The sequence below is a fragment of the Sus scrofa genome, chromosome 7, assembly GCF_000003025.6.
Source record: "Sus scrofa isolate TJ Tabasco breed Duroc chromosome 7, Sscrofa11.1, whole genome shotgun sequence".
NCBI lineage: Eukaryota > Metazoa > Chordata > Mammalia > Artiodactyla > Suidae > Sus > Sus scrofa.
The window spans coordinates 100,310,909-100,328,338 of NC_010449.5; the positions used below are offsets into that span (position 1 = coordinate 100,310,909).

General features: G+C 52.9%; 1 protein-coding gene across 2 annotated transcripts in view; it reads left to right on the forward strand.

Annotated features, from left to right (window-relative positions):
* TMEM63C (transmembrane protein 63C) overlaps positions 1–17,430 on the forward strand; it is a 71,569-nt gene that overhangs the window by 48,177 nt on the left and 5,962 nt on the right. For both annotated transcript variants that reach the window (XM_021099548.1, XM_021099547.1), the window contains exons 10-24: positions 15–123; positions 1,759–1,832; positions 2,437–2,517; positions 2,629–2,752; positions 3,514–3,647; positions 5,056–5,178; positions 5,640–5,793; positions 6,877–6,983; positions 8,502–8,588; positions 9,139–9,204; positions 12,294–12,456; positions 12,692–12,797; positions 13,203–13,370; positions 13,781–13,890; positions 17,224–17,292. In XM_021099548.1, the coding sequence (XP_020955207.1) occupies positions 15–123; positions 1,759–1,832; positions 2,437–2,517; positions 2,629–2,752; positions 3,514–3,647; positions 5,056–5,178; positions 5,640–5,793; positions 6,877–6,983; positions 8,502–8,588; positions 9,139–9,204; positions 12,294–12,456; positions 12,692–12,797; positions 13,203–13,370; positions 13,781–13,890; positions 17,224–17,292 (1,675 nt within the window). The remainder of the gene's footprint in view (positions 1–14; positions 124–1,758; positions 1,833–2,436; positions 2,518–2,628; positions 2,753–3,513; positions 3,648–5,055; positions 5,179–5,639; positions 5,794–6,876; positions 6,984–8,501; positions 8,589–9,138; positions 9,205–12,293; positions 12,457–12,691; positions 12,798–13,202; positions 13,371–13,780; positions 13,891–17,223; positions 17,293–17,430) is intronic.

Here is a 17,430-nt window from a genome sequence, read left to right on the forward strand (position 1 = left end):
CTTGTTCTCGGCAGGAGTAAGTTCCTGTGGCTGCATAGCCTCTTCGCTTTCTTATACTTCATCACCAACTTCCTCTTCATGACTCATCACTGCCTAGGGTTTGTGCCCAAGAAGAGCTACAAGGTGAGTAAGTGAAAAGAGCTACCAGAGTAACTCCCTTTCAGACGGGGCCCCTCCCCTGCTGGACCATCCCCCTCCCAGCCTTCAGAGCATCCGAGCTTGGCGTGTCCTGCGCACCTGCGGGGGGCAGTCTCACCTGGCAGGGCCAGCCGCCTCCGGTGTCCCTGCGAATCATCACCTGGTACATCCTTCTGGGTGGTTCAGCCTCGAAATACTTGCAAGCTGGTTGGTAAATAGCTGCTCTCAGGTGCCTCTTCCCCTGCATCCTTGCTGCCCTGGACCCTCTCCAAGGACCCCTGGGCCTCCCCACCACCCCCAAACTAAAGGCTTAACTAACCCCTGGACCAGCAGGAGGCCTCCATCCCCAGCAGCCAGTGCCCCCTGCTGACTCTGGATAGATGTTTTGACTACTTTGCCCACTCTTGCTGCGCCTAAGGTCCTTGCCCTTCCACAGTCTCCCTGAGGTCGGAGGCCCCATGTCCTCCCCTGTGCGTCCCCACCATCTTGGTTTGTGTCTCCCAAGCCCACCCGAGACAAGGCTTTGAGTAGCATTATTTGAGAGGTGATCCCAGGAAGGACCACTGGGGGAGGCGGGGGAGGTCTTCTGGGAGGGAAGGCCTCAGATAAAAGAGAGAGCAGGAGTTCCCGTCGTGGCGCAGTGGTTAACGAATCCGACTGGGAACCATGAGGTTTCGGGTTCGATCCCTGGCCTTGCTCAGTGGGTTAAGGATCTGGCATTGCCGTGAGCTGTGGTGTAGGTTGCAGACGCGGCTCGGATCCCGTGTTGCTGTGGCTCTGGCATAGGCCGGTGGCTACAGCTCCAATTCGACCCCTAGCCTGGGAACCTCCATATGCTGCGGGAGCGGCCCAAGAAATGGCAAAAAGACCAAAAAAAAAAAAGGAGAGATTAACTCCTTCAAGCCATCCATCCTGACGCACTAATTCACTCTACCCCACCCCAGAATCCTAATATGCATACGCCTGAAAAGTAACCCCGAATGTTTCAGCGTGGCAGGCATGGAGGCTTGGGCACTCCTGGCCAGTCTGGACTCAGCTACTTCAGCCTCCCTCTTGTCACCAGAATTTTCTGCCCAGACTCCCCTCTCTTGCAGCAAGTTTACCAGACTCTCACCTGGAGGTGATGGCTCAGGCAGACGTTTCTCACTCATAAAATAAAATGTGACCTTTGAGGAGCTTCCCCATTCCCTCCCCAGAGTCTAGCTCACCTCCCAACTCTCTCGCGCCGTCTGATGTCAGGGATGCCCCAGTGAGGTGCGACATCACCTGGAGCAGCAGAGCGGCAAGAAGACCAGAAACCAGCAGGAGGACTCTGGTCCTCCTCCGGCCATGTCCATGTCTGCAGCCTCTGGCTCTTCCTCACTTGACCATAGCCGTCCATGGCAAGGGGCCCACAGGGGGCCACAGAGGATAACAGGTGTAGCTTGCCTGCCTGTAGCTTCTCACGCCTGCTGACCTCCAGGACAGGCTGGGGAAGTGGGCACTTGGCTTACGCAGCAAGGAGGTAGCCTGATGTGCCGTAGAAGACCTGCTCCAGATGGTTCAGGCCACGCGAAGACCCAGACTCCAAGAATCTTGTGTGAGCAGAGTCTTCTCTTTCTATTGACTTTCCCCACCCAGGTCACAAGGACGCTCATGATCACCTATGTCCCCACGGACATCCAAGACCCAGAAATCATCATCAAGCATTTTCAGTAAGTGAGTCGAGCGGGCTGAGGCAGGGGATTGCCTTCTCCTGGTAACCCTGCCTGGTCCTCATGGTGAGGTGGCACAGGATGGTGGGGTGGGAGGTGGTGGCTCACCCCGGACTCAGCTCAGGACCAGTCTTTCACAGTGGGGGAGCCCAGGCTGGGGCCAGAGCAGGGGGTGTGAAGTCAGGGATTTCCTACACAGCATGGGTGTGATGGGGGTGCTGGTCTTCTTTTCCCTTGTGCCTCCAACTGTGGAGCCCAGGGAGCCCCCAGACCACAGCTGTCTAGGGCAGGTCATCCTGAGGCATCTTTTGTAACCCAGATATAGGAACTAATTCTCTCTCCGTAAGCAGCAATTTCCATCTCTGCCCCCTGGCCCTGTTCTGTGCCTTCTGGGAACAATGTAGCAAATCTCAGATGAACAGAGATCAACCCTGAGGTCCAGCCTTAGGAGCAAAGGACGGATTCCCCCATCCAAGCCCCAGGAACCACGGGTAGCTGAGCCCCCCAGCCCTGTGGGCCGTAGCTCTGGGTGCAGGGGCGGGGTGGGGGAGGGGGGAGTCCCTAGCCCCACCGGCTGGCTCAACATCCCTGTCTGTGGCTTCAGTGAGGCCTATCCAGGGTGCGTAGTGACCAGAGTCCACTTCTGCTACGACGTCAGGACCCTGATTGACTTGGATAATCAGAGGTGAGGCTGCGGCGGGGCCTGTCTGGATCTAGGGTGGGCAGAGCAGGGGAGGTTGTGGCTCTGCTGGCCCCTGACCGCAAGATCCTTCCCCCGCTGCCCACTGGCCGACAGGCGCCATGCGATGCGGGGCCGGCTCTACTACACGGCCAAGGCCAAGAAGAAGGGAAAGGTGATGATCAAGATCCACCCCTGCTCCCGCCTCTGCTTCTGCAAGTGCTGGATTTGCTTCAAAGAGGTAGCTGGCATGGGCACCGGGCCACACGGTGCAGGGGCTGGGGCTCTGGGTCTGCAGGCTCTGGCCAGGGCTCTGGGTGGTGCCCGCTGCCCACACCCTCGGGCCCCGGCCCCGTTCAGGTCTGCTCTGTGCTGTGGCCCCCTTAACTCCTCCTTTCCTGTCCACCACGTCCTGCCTCCCTGCTGAGATGCAGAGGAGCCGGAGCCTTTCTTCAGGCCCCTCCAGAATGATCCAGGGAGGATTCTTGCTCCCTTCTGGTCTTGGATGGGGGGACCAGTGAGGACACAGCAGGCTGCTGGAGGCTGCCAGGCCTCAGGCCTTCCAAGAGCTAGGACAGAGCATTTGAAGGCAGTGGCGTCATCTTATCACCCAACCACTGTGGCTAGAAGGTCTCAGGGCAGGACTGCACTCCAGCCAGTCCAGAAAAAGAATCACTCTCTTTCCTGAAAATGCTGCAGCCACATTCTGTCACTCCTCTGGACTCCACCCCAAACCCAAACGTACCCCTCACCCCCAGCTGTGCCTGACCTTCCCCTGATCTCAGAGCAGGGAGCTAACTTCAGAGCCACAGCCTTTTCCTCTTCTAGAGCTGAGATCCTGGAGCCCATCTGGGGTCCTGAGTTTTTTGCCAGGCTTCAAAGGGAGCCCGGGATGGATTGGAGGCCTCAGGCCTGCGCCTGGGTGGAGAGAGGCTTCATGTCCAGGCAGGGCCTTCCTGGAGCTCTGGCCGCTCCAGCTCTGAGGGCCGCGTCTCACCCCAGGTAGATGCAGAGCAATATTATAGCGAGCTGGAGGAGCAGCTGACTGATGAGTTCAACGCCGAGCTCAACCGCGTTCGCCTGAAGCGTCTGGACCTGATCTTTGTCACCTTCCAGGACTCCAGGATGACGAAGCAGTGAGTGCCGGGGCCAGCTGCTTCCTGTGCCCAGCCCAGCCCAAGAGCGGGCCTCTGCTTCTCTGAAACCATCCTCTTTCACCCCCATCCCAGCCAAGAGGAGAAGAGAGCGTCCCTTCAGTTTGCCATATTCTGCCCTCCCCTCGACCCCTCCGTGCTCCTCGCGGGCATGGCAGCCGCCATCTTGCTTTCCAGAGCATGGCCGTGTCCGTCTTCCCCCAGCTGCCAGGCTCAGCTTGTCTCCAGAGGTGCCCAGGCCCTGGGCTCCTCACTCCCATACGTCCCTGCTTCAGCACAGAAGTGGTCAGAGGAGCCATTGACCTCTGGCCTTGATGAGAAGGGCACCCCGTTCCCCTCATTGCACATCACCTCTCTCCTCAGCAAGAGTGACAGAGTCAGAGCTGAGAAGCCCTGCTTGCCAGAAGCCTCTCCTGCTGCAAGCCTCCCCTAATCCATAGCCTTATAGCCTCCCCTCCCCTCTGCCCCAGCCTCTGGCAGCCCCACCTTGATAAGGAGTAGATTAGGTCCACTCTGGAATGTTCTAGAAGGACTCTTAGTACAGAGTCAAATAGGTGGGAGCCTCAGAATCTGTCCTTTTGAGGACTCTCGACCCCCCTTCTCCCTGAGGGAGCCCGATCATTCACAACACTTTGTCCTAACCCACCTCAGCCCTACAAAGGAACAGTAACAGCCTAGAATTTAGTCGCTAACGATCGTGTGCAGTTTTGCAAGGGACTCGCAAATTTCTTATCTGTCAAATTTGGTTACTTACATCTTCCCTGTCCGCCTCCCAGAGGATTAAGAAGGGATATGTGCTCTGTTTAGTGTGGCTTATATAAAATAGTGCATCTACATAAGCTAATACTGTTTACTTTCTGAGAACTGCCACTCAGTAGAGAAAATCTACGGTTTCATAACAGCAGATGTGTGAGTTATAAAAACCTAAGAAGGGGCCCCAGAGCCAGCACCTGCTCCTCTCTGGTTATACCTTCAGTCATCCATGCAATTAGGATGCTGCTCCCGACCAATTAGCACAGTGTCAGGCTCTGCATAGAATTCAGTCTTCGGTAGTTATTGATATTAAGAGGAGGCTGATATTAGCACTTCCCCTCTCAACCTCCCAGAAAGAGCACGTCTCTGTGCCATCACTACTGTTACAGGGAAGAGACATGCACTGGGAACCGTGTGGTCTCCTGTCGCCCTGGGCACTCCCTCCCTGCAGTGTCCCCTTCCTCCAGTGACTAGGCCTTAGGAGCTGCCCACCGCTAAGTCACCAAGAATTCCAGGAAGTGAGCGAGCCCCCACCTGAAGGATGGCGGCAGTGGCCTTGGGCCCTTGTCATGAGACGGCCCCTCCAAGCCCATGATCCTCACCCCCGGACCTCTGTCTCCTCCTCCCGTCTCCGCAGCATCCGGGAGGATTACAAGTACATCCACTGTGGTGTGCAGCCCCAACAGTCCTCGGTGACCACCATCGTCAAATCCTACCACTGGAGGGTTGCCCTTGCCCCACACCCCAAAGACATTATTTGGTAAGCCCGCTCTGCCCCTTCCCTGGCCTTTGAGCCCCTCTGAGACTGAAGAAGGAAGCAGGATGGGGAAAGGAAGCAGGGCCTGCCCTCCCACTTCATTGCCCACGTACAGCCGCCACTGGGCTCTTTTCTTTCCCGGGCATCAGAGGCTCCTCCCACCTCCAGACCCCCCGCCCCCCGGCACAAGCATAGAAGGTACCCAACCTTTGGGGAAAAGGTTTCTCCTGCAGAAAGGATTCAGATCATCTTGGGGGCTCACCTATGGGATGTGTTCAGAGCCTTTACAAACAGTGTGACTGAGGGGCAGGTCCAGGGCCATCAGCTGCAGGTGTGGGCCCATGGGGCTGAACTAGACCAGGGCGGCCCAGTCCACAGCTGGCACGCATGACTCAGCGCCTGGGCTCTTCTGAGGGCTGAGACCTGGAGTCCTAAGGGCGTCTCCCTCCTCCATCCCTCCCCAGGAAACACCTGTCCGTCCGCAGCTTCCATTGGTGGGCCCGCTTTATCGCAATCAACACCTTCCTCTTCTTCCTCTTCTTCTTCCTCACCACGCCTGCCATCATCATCAACACCATCGACATGTACAACGTCACCCGCCCCATCGAGAATCTGCAGGTGCCTCCTCTGCCCTGGCCAGGCACGGGGACCCCAGGGAGAACGTGGGCGAGGATGGGATGGGGGTCTACCGGGACGGGACTCCAGAGCCCTTGCGTTTGTGGCAGTGGCAGTGGTGTAAAGAGCGGCATAGAGTTTCCTGAGCTCTAAAGGGGATGTAGGTTGTTGCTTGTCTTAAGGCCTGGGGAGGAAGAGGGGAGCTGCAGGCAAGTTCTGGGGCGAGGTTGGGGGGATGGGCACGCAGGGCTTCCTTAGATTGGGTCAAGCTAGAGTGTGGCAGGCGTGACAGCTTCGTTCTCCCCCACATTCCTCAGAGCGGGCATCCCTGGTTTGAAGACAGGGTTGAGGGTGGGGAAGACTGAGGTTAGCTCCCAGAGGAGCAGGCCCCCCAGCTCTGTCTCCACCTCCCTCGCTTTGAGACACACCCACTGCAAACAGAGTGCTCGACCAACAGGAGCTATTGCTGACGTGGGGCGCTTCTTGCAGGTGGAGGTGTCTAGAGGAACTGCCCTGGTCTGTTTCCAAGTTCCGCAGCCCCAACAGTGTTGTAATGATCCCAGAAGGATTCCCTCCTTTCATGGTATCCCAGTCCCCATTTCAGCAACACACTTCTGCGGCTACTAAGGCAGCTCCTGAGTCGGCTTCACAGTAGGCCCCAGGCAAGGGACCACAGCTCTCCCTGGGGGTTCTGGCCTCACACCCCCCCCACCCCACCCCTTCTCACGCAACATCTCAATAAAAGCAGGATCTCCTCCCTGAGGTCTGAGACATGAGTGACAGCAGATGACCTCAGGGCCAAGTCAGGAGGAGCAGCCTCTCCGCATAGGAGGCCTGCACTTCTTGGGGATGTCACTTGGCCTTGGGGTGTCTGCCTCTGGGTGCCGCAACCAGGCAGGCCCCTGACCAGGAAGGTGGGTCAGAAAGGCCAGGCCCACTGCGCAGCCTCAGGGACCCCAGGTCGGCTCTGGGACTGAGCTGGAGAAGAGGCCGAGGTGTGGGAGAAGGCAGGGAGGCCTGCAAGGGGAAGGGGGGCTTCTCGCATTGATGTCTCTCTGCCCTCCTCCGCTTCGCCCTGCCCCCCAGAGCCCAGTTGTGACCCAGTTCTTCCCGTCCCTGATGCTCTGGGCCTTTACGGTGATGATGCCTCTGATTGTCTACCTCTCCGCCTTCCTCGAAGCCCACTGGACCAGGTGAGTCCCCTCCTAGCCCTGCTCTTGGCACCTGCTTCTTCCCCTGCCCCTGCCCCCACCCCACCAGCCTGGTGCTCCAGCGGCCTGTCTGGCCTATGGAATGGAATTGATAGGGGGTGCATTTGATCCCCCAAAGCTAACACATCTTTTTCCTTTGGAAAGAGGGTACCTGTTTGTCCCTAGGCCTCTGGCCTCAGGGATACTGAGATGGGGCCACCATCTCAGGGATGTGGTGTCAAAACCAAGCCCTCCTTGGCTGCTCTTGGCCTCCAGCCACACACTGAGAGTCTGGAGCTGTAGGCAGAGATGGGTACTGCCAGGAATCAGGCAGAGGGCACAGGATGCGAAAGAGACAGCAGGACTTGTTTGGAAAATGTCAGAAGGGCTGCTACGGGCAGAGCAGAGGAGCCCATGCCCTCAGTCTGACTGGAGACTCACGTAGCCTGCACAGTGCCCATATTTTTAACAATTAGGAGCTATTTCTTATTTGTTAGCCCTAAGAGTTCCAAGGTAGGAGGTAATTTGCTTATTCCCTGATGCTCTGCTAAACTACATCTCATGGGCTTGTTCTTTAGGATGTCATAAAGATTGAGTCATTTCCGATAAACAAGGGTGTCATAGGTATTAAATATCCTTGACAAAATCAAGTCATTGCTTTCAAATAATTACTACTTCTCTCTTAAAATGTTCATTAGAAAGTATAGAAATACACAGTAGGAATTTCAATCCACATAAAAGGACATTTGGTTTCAACAGCTTTTGAAAGTATTTACCATATCCTGGGGCAGGTGGACCTGCTTTGGCCTGCAGGCTTCATGGGTCTCAAAAGTTATTTCCTTAAAAAAAAAAAAAAACCGGAGGTTCCATTGTGGCTCAGTGGTAACGAATCCGACCAGTATCCATGAGGACACGGGTTTGATTCCTGGCTTTGTTCAGTGGGTTAAGGATCCAGCATTGCCATGAGCTGTGATGTAGGTCACAGACATGGCTCAGATCCTGCATTGCTGTGGCTGTGGCGTAGGCCAGCAGCTACAGCTCCAATTCGACCCCTAGCCTGGGAACCTCCATATGCCATGAGTGCAGCCCTAAAAAGCAAAAAAAGAAAAAATAAAAAAGTTATGTCTTGCACCAAAAGTTTCTACTATCAGGCAGTAAGCCAGGGGGTTTGTCTTAACAGAAATCCTCACTGGTCTTTCCTCTGGCCAAGAACAGGGCTTATGTTGTTTATTAAAACTCTGTAAGGATTCTGAGTATCATTGGTAATATCCTTTAAACAGAGATGTCAAGTATTGGCACACATGTCCCCTCCCTCCCTTTCCAGTGCCCAAGGCAGACATCACTAGTTGATCACGCGATTCTTTCCTGGGCTCTCAGCCACAGTGCAGCTCACGGTGCTGCATGGAGATGGCATTGGTGGCACTCTCAAGCCATTTTCTAGATCAGGTAGCAGTCTCTGTCTTTGTTCTGTAGTTAGGCATTTGATTCTTACCATGTCTCTCTCTCTCTGTTTCTTTCTAGATCAAGTCAGAATCTGATCATAGTGCACAAATGCTACATCTTTCTGGTGTTCATGGTGGTCATTCTGCCCTCTATGGGACTGACCAGGTACCTCACCTCCAATTATCCCTCCCCCTTCAGCCAGAGTTTGAACCTCCTCCTTCAGCTACTGCAGGCCCACCTGTGGTTGCTGCAAATCCATTCCTGAAATAATAGTCCAGTGCCTATCATGAACCTAGCATAAGCCAGGTGTCATGTGAACTCTAAACAGTCAGCCATGAACTCTTCCCTCTAAGGGCTTAACATCCAGCTAGGGAGACAAGCCATACCTACCAGCTAACTGACAGCCCCGGGTGGAGAAAAAGTGTAGTAGAAATTCAGAAGAGGGCGAGAACTCTGTGGGAGAAATGGCTGGGGAAGGTTTTCTGGAGGGGATGGCCTTGCGCTGAAAGGCCAAAGGGTTAGAGGCAGGGGTGGCTCAGCGTTAAGAAGGAAGAGGGGCAGTGTGGACTGGCCAGCTGGAACATTAAGATACAAGAGTCTCTGGGGATTGGGCAAGGGAGGTTGGAAGGAGGGAAGCCAGCTCAAGAGGAATGGAACCCCAGGCCTTAGCTCGTAGATTCATGAACTAAAGGGTCTGCTTTATTCTTGCTTCTAGTTTGGATGTCTTTTTCCGCTGGCTCTTTGACATCTACTATCTGGAACAGGCATCCATCAGGTTCCAGTGAGTACTAGAGTGCACATTTCAGGTGTACTCCCAGGGTGCACCGGGGCTTCTGTGGGCTCACATCAGGTGGATATGTGCATCCTTTCTTTGCTCATACAGATAGAGATGAATGCATGCAAACACTCTCATTAGGCAGCCTCTTAACACTTCCTGTGCCATAGGCCCCTTCGGCAATCTCATAAATCCCTGGGATTCCTTCCTTAAATGAAGTTTTTGAAATAATTGTAGATTCAAAGGAAATCCCCCACCATGTTCTATGTACCTGTCATCCAGTTCCCCCCAATGGTACCCTCTTGCAAAACTCTAGTACAGTATTACAACCAGGAAATTGATATTGCTACAGAGCTTATTCAGATTTTGCCAGTTTTACATATACTCGGAGTAGAGGTCTTTAAATGGACAAAATACTTGGGTGATAATGAAAACCAGTTTTGCTGAAATATACTTAGCAAAAAAAAATTTTTTTTTTGTCTTTTTAGCTATTTCTTGGGCTGCTCCCGCGGCATATGGAGGTTCCCAGGCTAGGGGTCGAATCGGAGCTGTAGCCACCGGCCTACGCCAGAGCCACAGCAACGCGGGATCCGAGCCGCGTCTGCAACCTACACCACAGCTCACGGTAACACTGAGCAAGGGCATGGACCGAACCCACAACCTCATGGTTCCTAGTCGGATTCGTTAACCACTGTGCCACGACGGGAACTCCATGCAAAATATTTTAAAACTCAAATTTGTAGCACAATCTCTGTTACCACATATAATAATAGGATGATGCATTCTAAATGCAGGCAAGCAAAAGTTGTATGTATTGTTTCAAAGACATCGGTATGCAAGCTGATGTTACTTAGCTAGAAGAAGAATATTAAATTTGGGCAGGGAGTGAATTTTTTGATAAGGCAACATGCAGGTCCTGTTGGATAGCCAGCCAATTTCGTTTTTTTGTTATTGTTTTTAGGGGTATGAAAGTTGAAAATCCCACTTTTCAAAGATGTAATATTACAAATGACATGCAGGCTTTCATAGCTTAATTTCTAGGGCAAGGACCAGAATTCTCCAAGCTTTCTACAATTGAACTACAATTATGATAAGTTGATTTTTTTTCCCAAGATGAGTGAGTTCATCTTTGGGGAGGTCACTATCTTAGTATAGTTTGTATATGAGAAAGAAAACAGTTGCGAGGGAGTTCCTGCCATGGCTCAGTGGTTAATGAATCTGACTGGCATCCATGAGGACGCAGGATCGATCCCTGGCCTTGCCCAGTGGGTTAAGGATCCGGCATTGCCCTGAGCTGTGATGTAGGTCACAGACATGGCTCGGATCCTGCATTGCTGTGGCTGTGGTGTAGGCCGGCAGCAGTAGCTCCGATTCAACCCCTAGCCTGGGAACCTCCATATGCGGCAGGTGTGACCCTGAAAAGCAAAAAAATAAAAATAAAAAAATTGTGAGTTCCTGACTCAACTTTGATACCCTCAAGAAAGAAGAGCTTTAGAAGGAGTTCTGAAATATGCCCAGGGGCTCATAGGTTTCTCTTTTCAAGGAAGTTGACAGATTTGTGTAGATGGGGAGAGCAACAGAGACCTGGGTCACCAACGTGAAAACAGCCAGTGTGGCCATCTGTTCAGGTGGCTGAATGACTCTAAGTTGAAGCTGGCCAGCTAACTGCGTCAAATACATGTGTGCAGACAGGGAAATTTCAATCATGTGAATTTAGCTCATCTAATTTAGTGGCCTAGTTACTAGTACCATTTCAAAGCGATGGTGAGCACAAATGGTATTGTAAGAGCTTAACCATAGGTGCAACATGATGTGAAAATACCTCGTTTCAACTGGTGACAGACTCATGGCCACAGCTGACATTGCTGTGATTGGTCACCCACATTCTTAATGGAAGGAAGTGCTAAATTGCAACGAGAGTTTAGTGGAAATAAAAATGTAATTTTTTGCCGGGGGGTTCCCATTGTGGCTCAGTGGGTTACGAACCCGACTAGTATTCATGAGAATGTGGGTTCGATCCCTGGCCTCGCTCAGTAGATTAAGGATCCAGCATTGCTGTGGCTGTGGTGTAGGCCAGCAACTGCAGCTCCAATTCATCCCCTAGCCTGGGAACTTCTATATGCTGCGGGTGCAGCCCTAAAAAGGAAAAAAAAAAAAAAAAGATGTAATTTCTTCCCCTATTCAAGATCACAGACCCCCAAAATTCTATTATGGACTCTCCAGGGCCTATGGACCCAGGTTGAACACCCCTGCTTTATTTATTTAGTTAGTCTTTTTAGGGCCTGACCCACGGCGTATAGAGGTTCCCAGGCTAGGGGTCCAATCAGAGCTGTAGCCACCGGCCTACACCAGAGCCACTGCAACATGGGATCCGAGCCACATCTGTGACCTACACCACAGCTCACAGCAATGCCAGATCCTTAACCCACTGAGTGAGGCCAGGGATTGAACCCGCATCCTCATGGATGCTAGTCGGGTTTGTTAACCACTGAGCCATGACGGGAGCTCTGCTAACACCCCTGCTTTAAATCAAGCCAGTGCAAATATCCCCAACGCAGCCTTGCCATAGACAACACCCCCATTCCTTCTGAAAAGGTCCTTGTTAACTTAAATTGGGCTGGGAGCACATACATACAGTGGGCCCTCCATTTCCATGGGTTCTGCATCTTCAGATTTGACATGTTGCTGATCAGAAATATTCTGGAAAAGGATGCCAGAAAGTTCTCAAAAGCAAAACTTGAAATTGCTACGTGTAGGCAACTATTTGCACAGCACTTATATCACATAGACAGCTCTTTACGTTGTGCTGGTTATTATAGATAATCTAGAAATGATTTAGAGTAGCCGGGAGGATGGCGTGTTTATCTGCAAATATTACACCATTTCAGTTAAGGGACTTGAGCACCCCTGGATTCTGGTATCCGCAGGGGGTCCTGGAACCCAGTCCCCTGAGGACAGGTAGGGACGACTGCATTTGAAAATCATTCTCCCCATCACTCCCTCCACCCTCTCCCCACTCCCTCAACACTTTTCGTCTCTCTCCTCCTCCTCCTCCCTCCCAATTTCTCGGCCCTTTCCCTCTTCCCCACCCCCAGGTGTGTGTTCCTGCCGGACAATGGCGCCTTCTTCGTCAACTACGTGATCACGTCAGCTTTGATTGGCACCGGCATGGAGCTGTTGCGCCTGGGGTCGCTCTGCCTGTACACCACCCGGCTCTTCTTCTCCAGGTCGGAGCCAGAGAGAGTCCACATCCGAATGGTGAGGGCCGGGCCCTTCCCCGAGCACGGTTTCCCAGGGGCGGGTGTCACCGAGGGGGACTGTTCCGCGCACGGAGGGACCAGGGGCCGGAGGGGGGAGGCCGGGTGAGGTGGGGCAAGGCGCTTCTGGGACACGGGGATTGGAAGGGAGGCTGCCATCCCGGACCAGCAGCCACAGGAGCCGCCGAGCCGCGCGGACCAGGCCCCCTCAGAAGGACGCCTGCCTTCCGCCCCAGAACCAGGCCATGGACTTCCAGTACGGGCGCGAGTACGCGTGGATGATGAACGTCTTCAGCGTGGTGATGGCGTACAGCATCACCTGCCCCATCATTGTCCCTTTCGGTGAGTCCCCCCGGAGACACACCCAAGGCTGTACCTCCTCGGACTGGGAGGGCACGCTCCGAGCCCCAGATCCCGCGGAGACCTGGGACAGCCTGTTGGAAGGGCGAGGAGGGCCCGGGTAAGGGCCAAGCCAGGCAGGGAGTGGAGGCTGGATGGCTGTTCAGGTGGGATGTGTGTTGCACAAACGCCTATTTTCCAAACCGGCAGAACAGGTTCTAGGGGCTCAGGGGAAGCTGCTGGTCCCAGAGGTCAGCACCATGGGGCTCCCACGGCCTGTCCTTGGCCCTCGCTGCTCTGGCAAGACCTGAATCTGGCATCTCAGGTCTGGGGAGGGCGCGCCTTGGGACGGCACAGGTCCTGGCTGGGGATGCAGCCCCTGAGGGTGCCTCCCTCTGGCGGCCCCAGGGCTGCTGTACCTGTGCATGAAGCACGTCACCGACCGCTACAACATGTACTACTCCTACGCGCCCACCAAACTCAACGAGCAGATCCACAGGGCCGCCATCCACCAAGCCATGTTCGCTCCACTCCTGGGTCTGTTCTGGATGCTCTTCTTCTCCATCCTGCGATTAGGTAGGTACCACGCCTGCCCGGCCCTTCCGCTCTGCCTGTTCCCCACTGCTCCATCACCCCCTCAACGACACCCCTGTTAGAGCCAAAGAAGCCTGGGAGGAGCAAGGCGTCACCTGTACGACATGGCCAAGTGCAGTGCCTTCTGGGGTGCTCACGTTAGGGTCCCGGAAAGACCTTGGATGCTAAGGGAGGACCAGTGTGGTCCAGCCGTATACATTTTGGTTTACAACCCTCAGGGCAACCCGTCTCCCCGCCCCATCCTATTCATTCAAACGCAAGGCTGGCAGCTCCTCTGGAACTGCTGAGCTGGGCCCCAGGCATCTGTCAGCCCGGGCGGCCGCTCAGCTGGCACCCCTGCCCACAGCTCCAGTCCTCAAGTGCCAAGCCCTCGCCTTTCCTCCTCCTTGCAGGGTCCCTACACGCCATCACCTTCTTTTCTCTCTCCACCCTCGTCATGTCCACAATAATTGCCTGCCTTGGCACTTGCCTGCGGAAGCTTCAGAGAACATCTGACTACGAGGTGAGTTGCCAGCCTGCCTTTCCTCCACTGGTTCCCCCCCCCCCCCAAGGCTCCCAGGGGCACAGCTCCAGGACACCCTCCCGGCCAGGGCACCCACAGCACCACAAGAGTGACAAGTTCTTGCCTTTTTCTGTGATGATGGAAGGTGTACAGTCAGGGCCAGCCATGTGTGCTCTTTGACCACAGATTCACACCTTGTGGGGTCGGGGGAATCGGGAAGACAGTGGTCCTCTCCTCTTCTCCCCTCTGACACCTCCTCCAAACCTCAGGCTCCTGGCCCATCCTTCCCACGCTGTGAGCCTGTCCAGCCACTGAGCTATGAGGACCACTCCAATAGATGCGGGCTTGAGAGAATGGAGGGAAGAAGGGAGGGGTAAAAGATGATAACCTGGGGAAAGAAGGCAGTCATCTTCCTTTTAAGAATCTCGGATATTGGAGTTCCCATTGCGGCTCAGCAGAAGTGAATCCAACTAGTATCCATGAGGATGTGGGTTTGATCCCTGGCCTCACTCAGTGAGTTAAGGATCTGGCATTGCCGTGAGCTGTGGTGTAGGTCGCAGATGAGGCTTGGATTCCTCATTGCTGTGGCTGTGGTGTAGGCCAGCAGCTGCTGCTCTGATTCGACCCCTTACTCTGGGAACTTTCATATGCTGAGGGTGAGGCTCTAAAAAGTAAACAAACAAACAAACAAAAAATAGAATCTCGGGGTGTTGAACTTGAGGCTGTCTGGAGGGGAGGCCTCGCTCTTTGGGCCTTACAGCTCTTTCAGCTCTCTGCCAGTAGGGCCCAGCCAGTTACTAGAGAAGGGAGCCAACCCATGCCAAAAAAAGCATGAGCACTAGATCAGCACTCCCAGTGTAGGGACTGTATAGGCGCCCTGGAATGATTTCCAGTGGACTAAAACAGTATTTTTTTTATTTTTCATGGCTATAGACTTTTCTATAAGTTGACCTTCTGCTTATGGCAACTGACACGGGTCCTCTGTTTATAATAGTAAACTGTTTCCTTTCTAAATGTATATAAGAAGGAAAGTTGATTTAAAGTACTAGCATCTTGGGAGTTCCTGTCGTGGCGCAGTGGTTAACGAATCCGACTAGGAACCATGAGGTTGCGAGTTCAATCCCTGGCCTTGCTCCGTGGGTTAAGGATCCGGCGTTTCCGTGAGCTGTGGTGTGGGTTGCAGAAGCGGCTTGGGTCCCACATTGCTGTGGCTCTGGTATAGGCCAGTGGCTACAACTCCAGTTGGACTCCTAGCCTGGGAACCTCCATATGCCGCGGGAACAGCCCTAGAAAAGGCAAAAAGACAAAAAAAATAATAATAAGTTAAAAATAAATAAGTAAAGTACTAGCATTTTGCTGGTCAGAGGAGGGAGCCTCTGGGAAGAGGATCTTCTTGCTTTTACGAGCCCCATATCTGTGTCCCTGGGCACAGATGACCGCTGCCCTCTCTACCTGGCCCCCTCCTTCCTGGGCCCGAGCCCATGCTAGTGAAGGACCAGAGTGAACAGCACCTCTGGCTCTGTCTTCGCAATGCCGTGATGTCCTGGAATCTGGTTGCCTGTGGGTGTCTACTCTATAGAGGCAGAAGGTGATGGTTTATTTATAATGTTGTACCAATTTCTGCTGTACAGCAGAGTGACTCAGTCATACATAGATGTTCCTTCTTCGATATTATTTTCCATCATGGTCTATCCCAGGAGATGGTATATAGTTCCCTGTGCTGTACAGTAGGACCTTATTACTTATCCATTCTAAATGTAAGAGTTTGCAGCTGCCAACTCCAAACTCCCCGTCCATCCCACTACCTTCCCCCTCCCTACCCCCACCCCCTTGGCAACCACACGTTAAAATCCGTTCCCTATGTCTTCGAGTCTGTTTCTGCTGCATAGATAGGTTCATTTGTGTCATAGTTTAGATTCCACATATAAGTGCTATCATATGGTATTTGCCTTTCTCTTTCCGACTTAGTTCACTTAGTGTGAGAATCTCTCGTTGCATCCATGTTGCTGTAAATGGCATTATTTCATTCTTTTTGTGGCTGAGTAGTGTTCCATTGTGTATATGTACCTCATCTTCTTAATCCATTCATCTGTCGATGGACATTCAGGTTGTTTCCATGTTTTGGCTATTGTGAATAGTGCTGCAGTGAACTTTGGGGTGCATGTATCTTTTTGAATTATAGCTTTGTCCAGATATAAGCCCAGTAGTGAGGTTGCTGGATTGTATGGTAGTTCTATTTTTTGGCTTTCTGAGGAACCTCTATACTCTTTTCCACAGTGATTTTTACCAATGGGAATAGGAGGGAATATAAATAGGGGTGTAGGGGGTCCCCTTTTCTCCATACCCTCTCCAACATTCATTATTTGTAGACTTCTTATTGATGGCCATTCTTACTGTGTGAGGTGATACCTCATTGTAGTTTTGATTTGCGTTTCTCTAATAATCAGCGATGTTGAGCATCTTTTCATGTGCCTGCTGGCCATCCATATGTCTTCTTTGGAAAAATGTCTATTTAGGTCTTCTGCCCATTTTCTTTTCCTTTCTTTCTTTTTTTTTTTTTTTTTTTTTTTTTTTTTTTTTTTTTTTGTCTTTTTAGGGCCGTACCTGAGACATATGGAGGTGCCCAGGCTAGGGGTCGAATTGGAGCGGTAGCCGTTGGCCTACACCACAGCCATAGCAATACCAGATCCGAGCCACATCTGCAACCTACACTACAGTTCATGACAATGCCAGATCCTTAACCCACTGAGCGAGGCCAGGGATCGAACCTGCGTCCTCATGGACTAGTAAGTTACTAGTCAGATTTGTTTCCCCTGAGCCACAACAGGAATTCCTTCTGCCCATTTTTCAAATGGGTTTTGTTGTTGTTGTTGTTGAGATGTATGAGTTTGTATATTTTGGCGAGTAAACCCTTGTTGGTTACATTGTTTACAACTATTTTCTGGCATTCTGTGGGTTGTCCTTTGGGTTTTTTTTTTTTTATGGTTTCCTTTGCTGTGTAAAGAAGATATTGTTGACGTCAAGGCTTCTGCTAGAGTCCAAGCGGGGTCATCTTCGAACCCCATCCTCCGCTCTGCTTACTTTCCCCCTAATGGTCCTTGCGAAGGGAACAGTCCTGAAATCTCCGCAGCATCCCGGTCCTCTCTCTGTGCCCCGGGGTGTCAGCCCTGCCAGCTGCGCTGCAGGTCTGGTAAAACAGAAAATGAGTTGAGTTTAAGGGGAGCAAGAGGCCCAGGCTCGAGGCCCAGGCTTCTCTGGATGTGGGGAGGGCAGGGGCAAAGAGTGACCCCCCCATCCTCTGACCCTCCACGTCTCTTTCCATGCACGCTGCAGCCCGAGGAGGAAATGGAAACTGTGTTTGACCTGGAGCCCAGCAGCACCTCCTCTACGCCAACTTCCCTTGTGAGTCAGAGCCTTTGCCCTGGGACAGGTCAGGAGGGGGGGTTGCTTGCAGGGGTGGGCTACTCCAGCAGCATTGTGGGGGCTCCAGCAGTTAGCACCCACCATGGGTATTGGGGGGGAGATGGGGGTTCCCAGACA